Source organism: Eublepharis macularius, chromosome 10, assembly GCF_028583425.1.
Source record: "Eublepharis macularius isolate TG4126 chromosome 10, MPM_Emac_v1.0, whole genome shotgun sequence".
Classification (NCBI taxonomy): Eukaryota; Metazoa; Chordata; class Lepidosauria; order Squamata; family Eublepharidae; genus Eublepharis; species Eublepharis macularius.
This window is the reverse complement of record NC_072799.1, coordinates 90,438,285-90,454,378: the sequence shown is the minus strand read 5'-3', so window position 1 is coordinate 90,454,378 and position 16,094 is coordinate 90,438,285. Positions and strand designations below refer to the sequence as shown.

General features: G+C 47.5%; 1 protein-coding gene across 1 annotated transcript in view; it reads right to left on the bottom strand.

Annotated features, from left to right (window-relative positions):
• The window catches only part of CORIN (corin, serine peptidase), a 160,361-nt gene that overhangs the window by 21,288 nt on the left and 122,979 nt on the right, over positions 1-16,094 (bottom strand). Inside the window, exons 14-16 of the mRNA XM_054990136.1 lie at positions 11,931-12,053; positions 7,205-7,254; positions 553-727 (exon numbers count right to left, since the gene is read on the bottom strand). Coding sequence (XP_054846111.1) covers positions 553-727; positions 7,205-7,254; positions 11,931-12,053 — 348 coding nt within the window. The remainder of the gene's footprint in view (positions 1-552; positions 728-7,204; positions 7,255-11,930; positions 12,054-16,094) is intronic.

Below are 16,094 nucleotides of genomic sequence, written 5' to 3'. Positions count from 1 at the left end.
CAAAAATCTTCTGTCCTTCTACATATCAGCATTCACATAACCAACTGCAAGACCTCATAATGACCAACAGAGACCAAATGAGGGTGCATAGAAACAAAACACAATACTTGAGCTCAGGGCTTTTTTTCTGGGAAAAAGAGGTGGTGGAACTCAGTGGGTTGCCCTCGGAGAAAATGGTCACATGGCTGGTGGCCCCACCCCGATCTCCAGACAGAGGGGAGTTTAGATTGCCCTCCGCGCCCCTCAACTCCCCTCTGTCCGGAGATCAGGGGGCGGGGCCACCAGCCATGTGACCATTTTCCAGAGGTTCCAGAACTCCGTTCCCCTGCGTTCCCCCTGAAAAAAAGCCCTGCTTGAGCTCTTAGCTTCTAACCATTGCACAGATCAGCCACTACGAGAAGCCTGTCATTGCAGTATCCTCATGATAAGTGTAATGCGTGCTCCAGCCCACAGAGTCTATCCATGGACCAACTGACTACTACACACATTTAGAAATTATTTGTGCAAATGCAATTCTTGGGCCAGCAGCAAAGCATTCTCAGCACCACTCACCCCTCAAAGCAGTGTGCCACTGTCAATACCCATTTTTTTGCAATGAGGACACAGCCACAGATGTGCCCACTCGGCTCGCTTTGTAGGGAGCATTGCCATGGCCACCGTCCAGGGCGACTGGTCCTGCCCCCTAGGATCCTCTTGCTCATACGGGCTGCAGGGCGACGTCCACAATCTATTAAGAAACATATAAAACATTCTGCTAATAAATAAAGTACTTGACAGGCCCAGGGTTTGTTTGTTTTTTAAAAACCAAGTGCCAGCTCTAAAATATCTTACAGGACCATATTTGAGAATCAGGTACTTCCCAAAAACTTGATACAAGCTAAGATTAGGGAAATCTCAGTGTACAACTGCAGTCCCCAGCATGGTGCCTAGGGGTTAACATGGCACCTGCTGACACCGTTCCTGGTGCTCACCAAGTGTTTTTAGAAAATGGGCGGGGCCAGTTTGGGGCTTTTGCCCTGTAAAGCTTTTAGTTGGGAACAGGACATTTGATTTGCTGTGAAGGTTTTTTAAAAGGTTGGTTCAGAAGCAGCTGCCACCATAGCTCAAGAGTCTGCACTGTGTGAGTGAAAGTAAGCTGCAGCAGCCATTGTCTGGCTGGTTCCACCTCCTTTGGTTGCCACTTGTGGCTGCACCCACCACACTCTATCAGAATTCCAACGGTGCTTGCAGTCTCAAAAAGGTTGAGATCCCAGTTATACAACATACACTTATCTCCCCCCCCTTTTTTTTTACTGGATTTACTCCAAAGATTAACAACAGAGCTTTGTGAGAGTACATTCTAGAAGAAATACACCAGAGAATACTTTTTTCATGCTAAATAGGTTAGGATTAGAAGAGATACAAGGAGCCCCATGGCACAGAGTGGTAAGCTGCAGTACTGCAGCCCAAGCTCTGCTCATGACCCGAATTTGATCCTGGCGGAAGCCGGGTCCAAGTACCCGGCTCAAGGTTGACTCAGCCTTCCATCCTTCCAAGGTTGGTAAAATGAGTACCGAGTTTCCTGGGAGTAAAGTGTAGATGACTGGGGAAGGCAATGGCAAACAACCCCGTAAAAACAGAATAGATACATGGGGCTGGATCCAGCCAGCTTTTCTCCCAACTTTGCCCAATGCCCCTCCTTATAACAACCGCTGTCCCACATGACTTTTGTCAGTGCTGGACCTATGGTCCCCAACACAGCACTTTTGGTAGACAAGGGGCAACCTCCCACCCCTTTCTGAACAGAGTAAAAGCTGGTGGGATCCAACCCATGCATTCTAATATTGCTCTGTTTCTAGAGCAAACTCCTGTTATCACTCACTTAGAACAAAACTACACCCAATCAGCAAAACAGCACAGGTAGAGATAAACCCTCTCTTCTCCAGTGCTGCAGCCTCAATCCAGATCAGGTTCCTCCATGGTTGTTTTTTAGGTCCAAATTATATATCAAGAATTCTAACAATAGAACTCTAGTGCTACATGATGTTTAATGCTTATAATGGAAGATACCCCTGAAGGATTGGTTTGCACATTAGCATTACCGTACGGACACTAACTCAAGAAAACATATTTTGGGTGTCTTCTCTCCAATGCTTCTGTAACATGGTTTTCTGTACCATTAGGAGTATCAGGACAACACTTCTGCTTCTGCTAGGAATGTGTAATGCTATTGTGGAATTTTTCCAAGTGATTTGGATTATTATACGGAGATCATCATTCTATTTTACATCGGAGATGTAAAACAGAGTTGCTGTTTCATGTTGCCTCTAGAAAATGTATGCACCTTGCTTTGCAGAAGCAGATTTCATGCTTAAATTCTAGCACTCAAGGCTTAGCCGTTTTTCTACATCACAATTTTAGACAATCTAATACTATAATACTACTTGGTACATTTAATATTGATTCACTGCAGAGCAACCTTGGTTTTTAAAATACCCAGAACACTGCAGCTTTTCCAACAATTAACTGTAGGTGTTTCAGTGAATGGAAGGTGCCAGAGATGTAAAATATGGATCCTTTATCCTTCAGAGAGTTTGAATGAATATGTGGCTTCCTCTGTGTTATAAACCAACTTTCTGAGTTTATATACTAACAACTATTTCCCAAGCGTCTTCTAACTCACACAAGTCATCATCAGATATAGAAGTAAACATTCTATAAATAACTGCTTTTAAATTTTTGGAGCTGTAGAAAACAAGGTTGTACATACCTGTAACTATTGCTCATCAAGTTCTTCTGTGCAGACACACATCGTGAACTGCGCACGCACAGGCCTGCTGACGGAGAAACCTATTAGCTTCGTTAGCACTCCGATAAGGGTCACTGCTCTCCAGTCACGTAGCCTAACCATTTTTCCCAGCTAAAATGGGGCACGTGACCTAGGAGGCATGACCCCGTCTCTCAGTTCTCCTGAGCCACCGTGAACCCAAGCAATTACCATTAGAGAGTTCCCAGCAGGACAGGAGGGAGGGATGTGTGTCTGCACAGAAGAACTCGATGAACAATAGTTACAGGTATGTACAACCCTGTTTTCATCATCGTTCTTCCGTACATCCCGACATTGGGAAGATTACCAAGCTACACACAGCAAGGAGGCAGGGTGAATCTCTCCAACTCAATTTTATTTAACTACAGCATAAGAGCATCACTGAAGAGTGCTTTCAATAGTCAAAACACAAATAAATGATTCTCTCTTTTTTTTTAGGTTATCCAACAACAACAACAGGTATGGACCATTTAACATGTACAATAACTATATACACACACACATATATATGACTATCTGTCATGTAAATTGAAGTATAATAAAAACTACTGCCAACAGGAACAGTTTTGTGTTTATTTAATAAGCAATAGTGCTTCAGACACATAAGTACAACTTCCTTTGCTTTACATGAATAGTGACTGCAACACTGCCCTTGCCACAGCGACATCTCTTCAACCCTGGTTCAGGTCTCAGGTCAACCTTAACCAAGAACGGCGCCTAATCAGAATGGTACCTGCCATCACCTTCACAGCAGTTTCGACAGCATGCAGTCCAGCATTCATCTGCTGCTTGGAAACCCTTATGGCTTCTGTCTGAAGAAGGTTGAACAGCACTTGCTTGTCTTCAGGCAGACGCGTAACATAGACAGCTTCTCCCATAAATACAATTGGTAGCCAGCCACCCATAATAACTTGGTGATTACCAATATGCAAATTCAATGTGGAGATAGAGTACTGTCTTCTCCAGTTGGCATCGACCTTCCTACCTTCCTTATCAGTTGGAACCAAATGAAAGCCCTGCCTCTGCTTCTGGAACTCCTCAGTCGCTAAGGAAGAAGGCACAGAATGCTTAAAGACAGCTGGCCATATGTCTTGCTTAACCTTATACATGGCCTCAACTCTCTTGGAAGTGGCAGGCAATTGTGCAGGCTTCTCCCATGTCTTCAAAATCAACTCATCTAGGCCCTCTGCAATGGGAAATCCCACTGCTGCTGGTGTGTTGCTGTATAGTCTGCCCCACAGCTTGCCAGATGTCTTCGGAGTGGAAGATGACACATCCAAATCCAACGCCTGCACCATTCTCGCCACTTGTTCAGCATAAAGGCGTAAGTCTTCATAAAGTGAACCCAAAGATGGTGCCACATTCTCGTCTGGAGACGGTTCTGACACTTCGGATCTGTAGTCAGATGGTTCCAGTCGATAATCAACATCCTCGTCCTCCGAGTCATCGGAGTACTGCGGCTGCACAGAAGATGGAGGCTGCAGCCAAGCCAAGGAAGTAGATGGCCTCGGATCCGATGCCTCGAACCCGTGAGGGCTGCCAGCCCAGTAACAGTGATAAGGAGGTGGAATACAACAGGATAGATGATGTTGGTGCCCAATCGTTCCTCTCAGATCTAAAGTTTGCACACATTTGGAACCAATCCTCCTTGGTTCCCAAAGAATGTTCCCGCTCGGAGCTGTGCTCTCTCCTCTGGCTCAGAGTCAGTGACCTGACTCTCGAGGTCGAGCTGTGCACCAGATCCAATAATTCCCCCACTGGAGCAGGTTCAGTGAAGGAAGGTCCAGAAGTCAAATTACCAAAACTTCAAGCCGAAGAAAAAGCAACTACGAATGAGCTCTGAAGCAAAGTTCCTCTCTTCACGGTGGCTAAGAGAGAACTGAGGGACAGAGGGTTGTTCCTCCTAGGTCATGTGCCCCGTTTTAGGTGGGGAAAATGGTTCAGCTACGTGACTGGAGATTAGCGACCCCTATCAGAGCTCTTACGAAGCTAGTAAGTTTCTCCATTGGCAGGCCTGCGCATGCGCACTCCGCAATGTGGGGATGCACAGAAAAATGACGAAGAATATCAGCTAATCTTGAAATTTGTTAGCTTATGAGATGCCTGCTGCAAAATTGTTGAATTTGTTAGAGCAAGTAACATGGTATACTTGTTACCAATTGTAATCGCTATAACTTAAATTGCTCCCTTGTGATGCAATACCCCTCTACTCGAATAGGTCCTGTAGTCTGTATAATCTCATATTATGCCAACTGGCAAATTGCAAGTATTTGTCTTTATAAATAAAATAAAATAAAGGGAGAATGGGGGAAAGGGTGACAAACGAGAACCAGGCATAGCCAGGGAGAAGAGAGAGACACATAGATTCAGTAATAAACCTGATGTAGAAGGGTACTTCCCACTTTTAAGCATAAAAATTGTCTTTGTGCCCAGGCTGGGTTTGGGAGAGAGAGAGAGAAGCTGTTCTCCTGGTTTGGGGCAGAATCTAGAAGGACAGAGGCGGCTTGGCTTGCGTGACAAGCCTCACCCCCTTTCTGAGTGGAGCTGTGTACAGTGCTCTGGCTGCTCCTTATGTCCAACTTTCAATCCTCTCCTCTCTGAATAGATCTGTAGATATGTTGAAGAGTGCAAGGTTTTTTTTAATTGTCAAATGTTTCATCAGGAATATATGCCAGGCATTTGAAGAAAAGGAAGATGGTAAGAGAGTGGAACAGGATGCCTTGATTTGATTCGTAGTTTTTATTTATTTATGTTATTTATAGAATCTCTCTACACAATATTTTGACAATATTTTCAAATGCAATGTTAGCCAGAAAGCATAGTTTTAAATGACAGAGCCGGCAGAGATTGCTCTGGAGGGGACAGATTCTCTCACAGCCCTCCAACACCTCTGGTGTCTCGGGTCTGGAGCCTTTGCTGTGCCAAGTCTCAGTTAATTCAAAGTTTTAAAAGGAGTGAGGGTGGCAGGGTAAAAGCTCCAGAAAAGGAGACAGTTCAGCACACCAGAGGCAGCAGAGAGCTTTGAGAAAATCCATCTCTTCTGGAGCAATCTCTGCCGGCTCTGTCTTTCAAAACTACACTTCCCTGCTAACATTATGTCTCCCAACATTTGATGGACACGCGCCCCGGCGTCTCATGTACAGAGACTCATAGTCCACCTTTCTCACTGAAACTCAAGGTGGATTATATAGTGTGAGTCAGTACAGTCAATTCAAAGAGATTTCAATAAACAATATAATAGGGTATATAAATGCAAATTTGCAAAAATCTGAAACCAATAGAAAACCAATACAGAGTTGAAGAAATGCTGAAACAGAGCATAAGCAATTCCCAGTCTGATATATTAATCAACATAGAACCTACCCAGTAGGACATAGCAGTGAAGTACATAGTCCTACTTCCTTATAGTATAGCCGTCCTATCTGAGGAAAAAGCCCTCTTGAATAACTCATTTTTGCATAATTTGTGGAACGCCAGAAGAGTGGGAGCTTTCCTGACCCCTTCAGGTAGGTTGTTCCATAAGATGGGGACCTCTGCAGAGAATGCACATGTACGGGAAGCTCTTGATTTTGTCCAACTGCAGCGTGGCACCTGCAGAAGGTCCTGTTCAGATGAATGAACCTATCAGGGTGTAACATAGGGAGAGAGGCAGCCCCATAGATATGATGGGCCAAGGCCATGAAGAGCTTTGTATAGGATAGCCAGCAGGGCTTTTTTTCTGGGAAAAGAGATGGTGGAACTCAGTGGGTTACCCTCGGAGAAAATGGTCACATGGCTGTTGGCCCCGCCCCCTGATCTCCAGACAGAGGGGAGTTGAGATTGCCCTCTGCGCCACATGGCGCGGAGGGCAATCTCAACTCCCCTCTGTCTGGAGATCAGGGGGCGGGGCCACCAGCCATGTGACCATTTTCAAGAGGTGCCGGAACTCCATTCCACCGCGTTCCTGCTGAAAAAAAGCCCGGATAGCCAGTACCTTGAATTGAGCCCTGTAGGCTGTAACTGATAGGTAGCCAACGGAATGACTGCAGAATGACAGTAATGTTCATACTTTGGCTAGCTCTCGACAGTAACCAAGCTTCACTGTTCTGCACCAACTGGAGGCTCCAAGTTAACTTAGAGCAGAAACTTCGAAGTACATTGCAGTAGTCAAATCCTGGATGTTACCATGGTATTACAAGTGCTTTTACAGAAGCAAAAGATGGTGGCAGGGAACCAAAGCCTATAAATGTTCCTGTTAACAGGTAGGCCTGTCTTTACCACCAGCTTCAATGCTGCACCAAGCAGTTGTAATAAAGGGATTAATTCTTTCTAGATATTATATTGAAGGTATGGGTGTTAATGAACTGAAGTTGTCTGCTTCATCTCCTCCTTTGTAGTAAAGCGAATGATGCGTCTTACCTTCTTTGGTACATAGAAGGGAAACCACGCTGTTGCTTCTGCAGGGCAACCTAGATTAGAAAAAAAAATAGTTTTTATGAGAGATCAGTTCATTAGCTCAGACGGCTGCTTAATATATAAACGGATGCATCATTAATTACCTGCTGAATATCAGCCCCCAATTGTCTTCTATTCTCATTAAATAATGCCCATGAGCTTTAGAGGAGAGTTTTGTGTTTCATTTACATGTCTAAATACAGCAAGTTGGCACTAACACACACACATCTCTTTGTTCGAACCAGTCATTGAACCACAGTAAATAATAGCAAGCAGAGTTAAAATTTAATGACCAGTACAAAGAGAGACAAAACCAGGGCCCATTCCACATGGCACACTTTAAGCCGGTGATGCTGAGCATTAACGCCGATCGGTCCCATCATTCTGCACTGCACAACCTCGAGGTGATTTGGTAGCTGCTAACAAGTTGAGATGTGTCTGTTTAGGGCTGCATTTTGTGGAGGCTGGAACTGACGTCATTTTTTTTTTAATTAGCATGTCTCACAATGTTGCAATGTTGCAACCCATTCCCTCGTATTTGCTGATTGGGCTGTCCCGTGCCAACTGGAGAGGCAGAGTTCTGGCGGAAAATGTATTTTTATTATTATAACAACAGCAACAACATTTGATTTATATACTGCCCTTCATGACAACTTAACTCCCACTTAGAACGGTTTACAAAGTATGTTATTATTATCCCCACAACAATAATCACCCTGTGAGGTGGGTAGGGCTGAGACAGGTCTTAGAAGCTGTGACTGACCCAAGGTCACCCAGCTGGATTCAAGTGGAGGAGTGGGGAATCAAACCTGGTTCTCCAGTTTAGAGTCCCGCACCCTTAACCACTACACCAAACTGGTTCTCATGCTTGTTCGCCTCTCATTTATTATTTTTTTAAAGCCAAGCCAGGAAAGGGTTAAAATGCTGCTACTTCATTCCCTCCTTGCAGTTTCCCTGCCACTTTGTTTTGCAAATGGCTGTGCAAAATGCTTAGGTTTTTTCCCTCTTAGGTGTTAGGAGAAGACATCTGGGAGGGAGAGGAAAGCAGCCATTTAACCCTTTCCTGAGTTTAAAGCCAGGTTACAACTCATTCCTAGCTTTGGAAAAAATAAATAAATGAAAGTGTGCTCATACCACTGAGGCAGGAAGGGAAAAGCAGCTATTTAACTCTAAAGCCAACTGGGGAAAAGCAGCAACGTTAGGACTACTTCTCAGCTTTGAAAAAAAAGAGTGTGTGTCCATACCCGGGAGGAAGGAAGCAGCCTTACGACCCTTACCTCGTTCTGGTTAGACCTCACCTAGAGTATTGTGTTCAGGTTTGGGCACCACAATTTCAGAAGGATATAGACAAACTGGAACGTGTCCAGAAGAAGGCAACAAAGATGGCAAGGGGCCTGGAGACCAAGTCCTATGAGGAAAGGTTGAAGAAGCTCGGAATGTTTAGCCTGGGGAGATGACTGAGGGGTGATATGATAACCATATTCGAGCATTTGAAGGGCTGTCATATAGAGGATATAGAGTTTTCGGCTAAACATTAGGAAGTACTTCCTGATAGAGCAGTCCCTCAGTGGAACAGGCTTCCTCGGGAGGTGGTGGGCTCTCCTGCTTTGGAGGTTTTTAAGCAGAGGTGAGATGGCCATGTGACAGATCATGAGGGGGAGGGCAGGAAGGGTTATATCAGTGCTTAGTTCTCGTGGCCCCTTCTTACAAGCCCAGAGTAAGGCCAAACACCACCTTGGGGTCAGGTAGCAATTTTCCGCAGATCAGTTTGGCCAGGGATCCTGACTGTATTTTGCCATCTTCTGGGAATGGAGCAGGTGTCACTGGGGGTGTGGGGAGGGGGGGGTAGTTGTGAATGTCTGGCATTGTGCAGGGGGTGGACTAGATGACCCCAGGAGTCCCTTCCAACCCTATGGTTCTTTGATTCTACTGATAAAAATGGCAGAAAAGGAGTTCAGAGAGCTGAGGGGGGTAGAAGTGGTCACCGGCAGACAGACCAATCAGCTCCTGGGGAAAGGAAGAGGGTGGCATGAGAAGCAGAACAGGAGTTTTTGATTCTGCATCATCAAAACACATGCCAGCAGCAACTGGACAGTGGCTTTAAAAAAAAACGTAGAATGTGCACAAGGGGAAAAAACGGGGAAAAGACGGACAAAACCCATTTCTGTTTCCCATGTCTCTCTTGCACACGCAGAACTCTGGAGAACATGGGAAGCAGAATCGATCCTGAAGCACTGTAAAGTGACTGTACGGAAAACACTCAAATCAAACAGTCTCAGAGAATAAAAAAGTCTTCCGCCAAATGCCAAGAAAACAACAAACCCTTTACCAGTCACACATCCACGGAGAGGTCATTCCAAAGCAGCAGAGGCTCCATTAAAGGGCCCTGTTCCTAGCTGCTACTTGCCTATCCTCTAAAAAAGACAGGAGACCGAGCAGGTCCTTCTTCCTTGACAGTCTCAAGGAACGAGCAGGAACATGTGGAAGCAGGCAGTCCTTGAAATATCCCGGTCCCAACCATTTAGGGCTTTAAAGGTAATAAGCAGCATTTGAATTGGGCCTACAAGCCCAATAGGAAGCTTAGGAAGTTGTTCCAACACCAGTGAGATAAGTTCTTTATCACTAAAACCAATGAGTAATGTTGCTACGGCATTCCACACTTGGGCCGTTTCCAGACGGCCCCCCGCCTCGCGAAACGTCGCGCGTCGTCGCGCGTCGTTGCGCAGAAAACGCGAAATATCGCGTTTTCTCGCGCGAGTTTTGCGCGACGTCGCGCAAAACTCGCGCGAGAAAACGCGATATTTCGCGTTTTCTGCGCAACGACGCGCGACGACGCGCGACGTTTCGCGAGGCGGGGGGCCGTCTGGAAACGGCCCAAGTGAAGCTTCTGAACCGTCTTCAAAGGCAGCCCACATAGAGTGCATTACTGTAATCTAACTTGGAAGAGATCAGGACATAGTTAACTGTAGTTAAATCATACGTTTCCAAAAAGGGTCACAGCTGGTGAGTTAATGAGTGGTTAAAAGTGCTATGGACATCAGAGGAGACCTACTTCTCCCTCTGAAGACCTGGATTTAACTGCATCCTCAGGCTGTAAAATTATTCCTTCAGAGGAAGTACGACATTGCCAAGCAGTGTCTGACCTCAGTCATGGGTTTGCCTCATTATTGACCAATACTACCTCCATCTTATCTGGACTGAACTTCAATTACTTGGGCTTCATCCAGCCCATTATGCTTCCAGACATAGGCCCAGAACTTCATCTGTCTCATCAATGAAGTTCTGGGGAATTGCCCTAAACATGTGGTAAAGCAGAAGGTGTGATACAGTAGTGAAAATGCAATCAGAATAAAAGTATAAAACAATGTACAAACAACTTTTATTAAACAGTAGTAGCGTTGCCTACACACACACTTGTTTCCCAAACCAGATGAAAATACACGCAACCATTCAAGTTCAACTTGAGACAGTGATTGGAAAAGCATGTTCCCATCCCCCCTTCAGTGCAAATGGATATGTATGTCTTCACCTATACTTTGAAGTGTAAATATGGGTCATATAGGACACCTCCTATGAGGATGATGATGAGGATGATGATGATATAACATTTGGTTTATATCCTGCCCTTCAGGGCAACTTAATGCCCACTCAGAGCAGTTTGCAAAGTGTGCTATTACTATCCTCACAACAATCACCTTGTGAGGTGGGTGGGGCTGAGAGAGCTCTGAAAGAGCTGTGACTGACCCAAGGTCACCCAGCTGGCTTCAAGTGGAGGAGAGGGGAATTAAACTCGGGATTTTTGTCAAAGTGGGTGTGTATCTACATCTAGATCGAACCCACCGTTCTATCTGGCCCTGGAATCTGCATAGGAAGACCTCTCTCGCATCGGGATCTAACCTATTGGAGCAGGGTTATTGGACTATAAGTTAGCAACCATACAGAGTGCAGTGGTAGAAACAGGGCCGGCGCCAGAGGTTTTGGCGCCTGCGGCAGTGTGCCTTGCGCCTCTGCGCGGCGTGATGATGTCATCGCAGACGTCATCACGCGCCGCAGGGGGGCTGGGCGGCACGCCGACCGCCGAAGCTGCGGGCTGCTGCTGGAGCGGCGCGCGGAGGCTGCTCCGCGCGCCGCCCCAGCAGCAGCTCATGGCTTCTGCGCTCGGCCGGGGCGGAGGAGTGCGCAGCGGAGCTGAGGTGGCTGGCTGCAGCAGTAGCTGCAGCCAGCCAGGCAGCCCCGTGCTGCCGCCGCCGCCGCCGCCACACACGCCAGCCGGGCACAGCCTCTGTGCGCCGCCCCAGCAGCAGCTCACGGTTTCTGCGCCCAGCTGGGGTGGAGGAGCGCGCAGCGGAGCTGGCGTGGGCTGGCTACAGCTGCTGCTGCAGCCATCCAGCCAGCTCCGTGCCGCCGCCGCACGCCCCAGCTGGGCGCAGAAGCCGCGAGCCGCTGCTTGAGCGGCGCACAGAGGCTGTGCCCGGCTGGCGTGTGTGGCGGCGGCGGCGGCGGCAGCAAGGGGCTGGCTGGCTGGCTGCAGCAGTAGCTGAAGGCAGCCCAGTCACTCCAGCTTCGCTGCGCGCGCCTCCACCCCCAACACCCCCTCCAGCGCCCCTCCCGTGCACACGCGCCCGAGGCCACCGCCTACCTGGCCTCCATGGGCGCGCCGGCCCTGGGTAGAAAGCTATCTTTTCCTTACCCTGTCACTAAAAGGGAGTGGACCGTCGATGCATTTCTGCTCTCCCATTCAGACTGCAGATTCAACCACTTCTCGTGCTGTAGCTGTTCATACGCTGGCACAATTTCTGTCATGGGTGGCTCGCTGAAACAAAAACACATTCAAGGTAACTCAGTGGATTTTATTAAAACCTGAAAATTATGAAAAATATGATTTTTCAGTGTTCCAACTTGCCAGCAAAACCTACATTACCAACAGGCCACGGAAAGTCTTGCTTGTGCTGAAGCTGGATGCCAAGAATAACCACCTAAATACCACATGTTCAGTCATGCCATCTTTGAACACCAGAGCTGCTACCACCAGGCGCCCACAGCACTGCAAGTGGGCCTCTCTCGAAGGTGTCTCTAAACATTGCCCTTCCCATGTGCAAGACTGTTCCATGATTTTTACCTCCATGAGGAGGTGAAGACCATCTAAATCTGCTTTTTATATGCTAGTTATATAGATGCTTCAGGGAAAGATTTTGTCAAGGCTGGACCAGATAACTTTTTATTATGTTGCTAGTAACAATGCCTGTTGTGGGAAAAAATACAGGCTCTAGAAAGGGCAGGGCAGGCAAGCAGGCATTGTCTCCTCTTCTGTGACTGATCCTGGCTGGGTGAAGGGAGCGGGCATTACCACTTGCTCCGCTCTTGATTCTGGGCAGGTCAAGGGAGGGCGGACATTGCTACCTGCTCCACTCCTGATCCCAGCCAGGTGAAGAGGGGTTGGACATTGCCTCCTGCTCTGTGCCTGATCCGAGCTGCATGAAGGGAGGCGGGCATTGCCACCTGCTCCGTGCCTGATTCTGGTGGGTTGAAGTGGGAGCGGGCATTGACACTTGCTCTGTTCCTGCTCCAGGCTGGGTGAAGGGGGGATAGTGCCACTTGCTCTGCGCCTGATTCCATCCAGGTGAGGAGGGGCAGGCATTTCCGCTTGCTCCACTTCTGATCCCAGTCAGGTAAAGAGGCGTTGGACATTGCCTCCTGCTCTGTGCCTGATCCCAGCCAGATGAAGGTGGGGGGCTGGCATTACCACCTGCTCCATGCCTGATCCTGGCCTGGTGAAGGACAGCAGGCATTGCCTCCTGCTCTGCGCCTGATTCTGTCAGGGTGAAGGGGGGCGGGCATTGCTGCCTATTCCATGTCTGATCCCAGCTGAGTGAATGGTGGGTGGGCATTGCTATCTGCTCCGCACCTGATTCGGGGGGGGGGTTGAAGGGGGAACAGGCATTGCCACCTGCTCCACTCCTGATCCCGGCTGGATGAAGGGGGGAGCGGGCATTGCCTCTTGCTCCATGCCTGACCCTGGCTGAGTGATGGTGGCCAAAAATTGGCCACCAAAAAATATAGATATATTTTCTCATTTCCCGGGTGGATTTCCACTTTGTTTGTTGTCAGTTCAGACCGGGATTTGCCTTGTTGTCTTGCCTGCTCCTGATCCCAGCTGGGTAAAGTCCGGGACGGGCATTGCCACCTGCTCTGCTCCTGATCTCGACCGGGTGAAGGCAGGGGGGCGGGCATTACCACCCACTCTGCTCCTGATACCAACTGGGTGAAGGCAGGGTGGGCATTGCCACCTGCTCTGCACCTGATCCCAGCTGGGTGAAGGCAGGGACGCAGGCATTACCACCCACTCTGCTCCTGATACCAACTGGGTGAAGGCAGGGTGGGCATTACCATCTGCGCCGCTTCTGATCCCTGCTGGGTGATGGTGGGAGGTGGGCATTGTCACCTGCTCTGCTCCTGATCCCAGCTGGGTTAAAGTGGAGGGTGGGCATTGCCTCCTGCTCCACTCCTGATCCCAGCTGGGTGAAGGCAGGGGGGCAAGTATTGCCACTTGCTCCACACCTGGTCCCAGCCTGGGCTTCCCGCCATGGCATACTCTTTGAGGGACGGGCTGCCTCTGCTGGGCTTCCTTCCATAGCAGTGCCCTCTGGTGGCACACTAGGGTAGGAAGTGAGTTGTCTGGGACATGGTTAGCCTTTTATATAGTAGGATTGGTGAGAAAGTCTCTGATTTCTGGAATAAGGAAGGAGAGTGGGAAATGGAAATTCCAAGCTTTCTCTCTAGTGGCCCAAAGCGTAGCTCATATTACTTTACATCTGTTTAATGCATTACTGTTTCTATTATATTGTTAACAATCTCATTCAGTGTTTGCCTCTCCACAGAGTCCTTCTTCCTGAACATTCTCACCTGATCCATTAAGTATCTGTCCACGTAATTCCTACGCCTTTTAAATAAGACATTATCAGGGGCATTCATAGAACTGAGGATTCTGCCCACCCCCCACCCCCGATGATCAACTGAAGAAGGTTATTTCAGATGACATTGAAACCAGAAGTCTCTTTTAAAAGGCTCAAAAGCAAATAACAGGGTCTGGCAAGTCATACCGTTCATTTTATGGGTCATTTTCACTTCGGGTAAGTAAAATTTTGACATGGGGAAATGGGCTTGATGGGGGAGGGAGGAGCCCCTCCTCTGCCTGCTGAAACATTCCACAGCCGTTTAGTCTCTCCTTTATTTTATTTTTTTAACAGGTGGGCTGTGGCCAGCACTGATGCTTTCAGTGGAGCTCCGAAGAACTGAGGTTTTACTGTTTAATAACTTTTTAAATTTGCTTTGGGCTGTGACTGCTTTCCAGCAAGAAAATCCCTTATCTCACCAAACAAAGGATGGAGTGCCAGGAACTTGAGAAGCTCCCTGTTAATTTATTAGAGTCTTTGGAGACTCTTGCTACTAATAATGTTTAAAACAGCAAGCCAATTAAGATAGTGTCCTCTGCTGGTCTTATGAGCAGGAAAAGTTGTTTTTATTCTCTTAATGTTCAACTGAATTGGTCAAAACAGAGGCTAAGAGAGGTTATGAGAAGTTAAAAGAGAGAGATAAAGAAATGATTTTAATTTAGGGTAGTGTTGCCTATAAAAGGGCAGGCAAGCAGCTCCTTCCCTCAGTTCTAATGACTGCCCATGGAGAAGGAAGAAGAACTCACAGAGAGGTCAGAGGGAGGGACGTGTGCCTGTACAGAAAACCACCCAATGAACAACCGTTACAGGTAAGTGCAACCTCGTTTCTGTCATTGTGGCTTCTGTGCAGTCTCACATGGGATATTAGCAAACTGACTTACCCTGGAGGAGGGCATGATGCTCTTCAACTGAAAAGACTCTTCAGGACAGCTTTACTCATGCCACATCTTGTCTGGAGTCAACATCGATGGCATAACGTTTGGTGAATGTTGAAGGAGTTGACGAAGTGGCCACTTGACGGATGTCAACTAGTGGAATGCCTTGCTTGAAGACTGAAGATGCAGACTGGGCTCATGTAGAGGGTGCCTGGAGCTATAATGGGCAGGGCTGGTTGGATTGGGCATAGCAAGTTTTGATGAACCAAACTATCAATTTCAAAATGGGGGGCTCCTTTTGGGCCTTTGAGGAGGTCTTTTGGTCCTCCTGAAGGCTATAAATGGATTAGGATCTTTGTGGAAGGAAGCTGTTCTGTCTAAATAAAAAGATAAGGCATGCCTAACATCAAGTGTGTGAAGTAGTCTTTCCTTTCTGTCCTGTGGTTAATGTCCTGGTTGACATACAAAGTGGAAACCACCTTGGGCAGGAAGAGCAAACTAGGCCGGAGGCTGGCCTTGTCGGGAAACATTTTTAGTAATGGAGGGTCTGATCTGAGGGCTTGCCATTCACTCACCTTTCTGGCAGATGTAACGGCCGCTAGAAAACCCTTTTTGTGTCATGCTTTTGACGTGAATTGTTTGCACACGACACACCTTATGCTGTCATATGCCTCACTCTAACACATTAGGCATTTGTTGTGGCCCTCAGATTGGGGCTATCTTTGTCCCACAATGAGAGCATTTCTTGAAAAGTGCCTTCAACGGCATGGAGCCAAAGACAGCAATCCACGTAGGAGAGGCCTCCTGGAACTGAAGAGAGGAGGAAGAACTTTCTTCTTCAGCAGTGGCAAACGAAGAACTGAACCCACCCTTTTCTAGACAACACACAAAAAGGAAGGTTGAGCTTCTTGCACTTCTAGGAGCTGTCCTGTGCATGCGCTGTTCCCATGTGGCACTGCACAGAAGCCCCAACAACAAACATAAAGTCTCATGTGAAGTAATTCCCATCCACTGTTTTCAAAATAC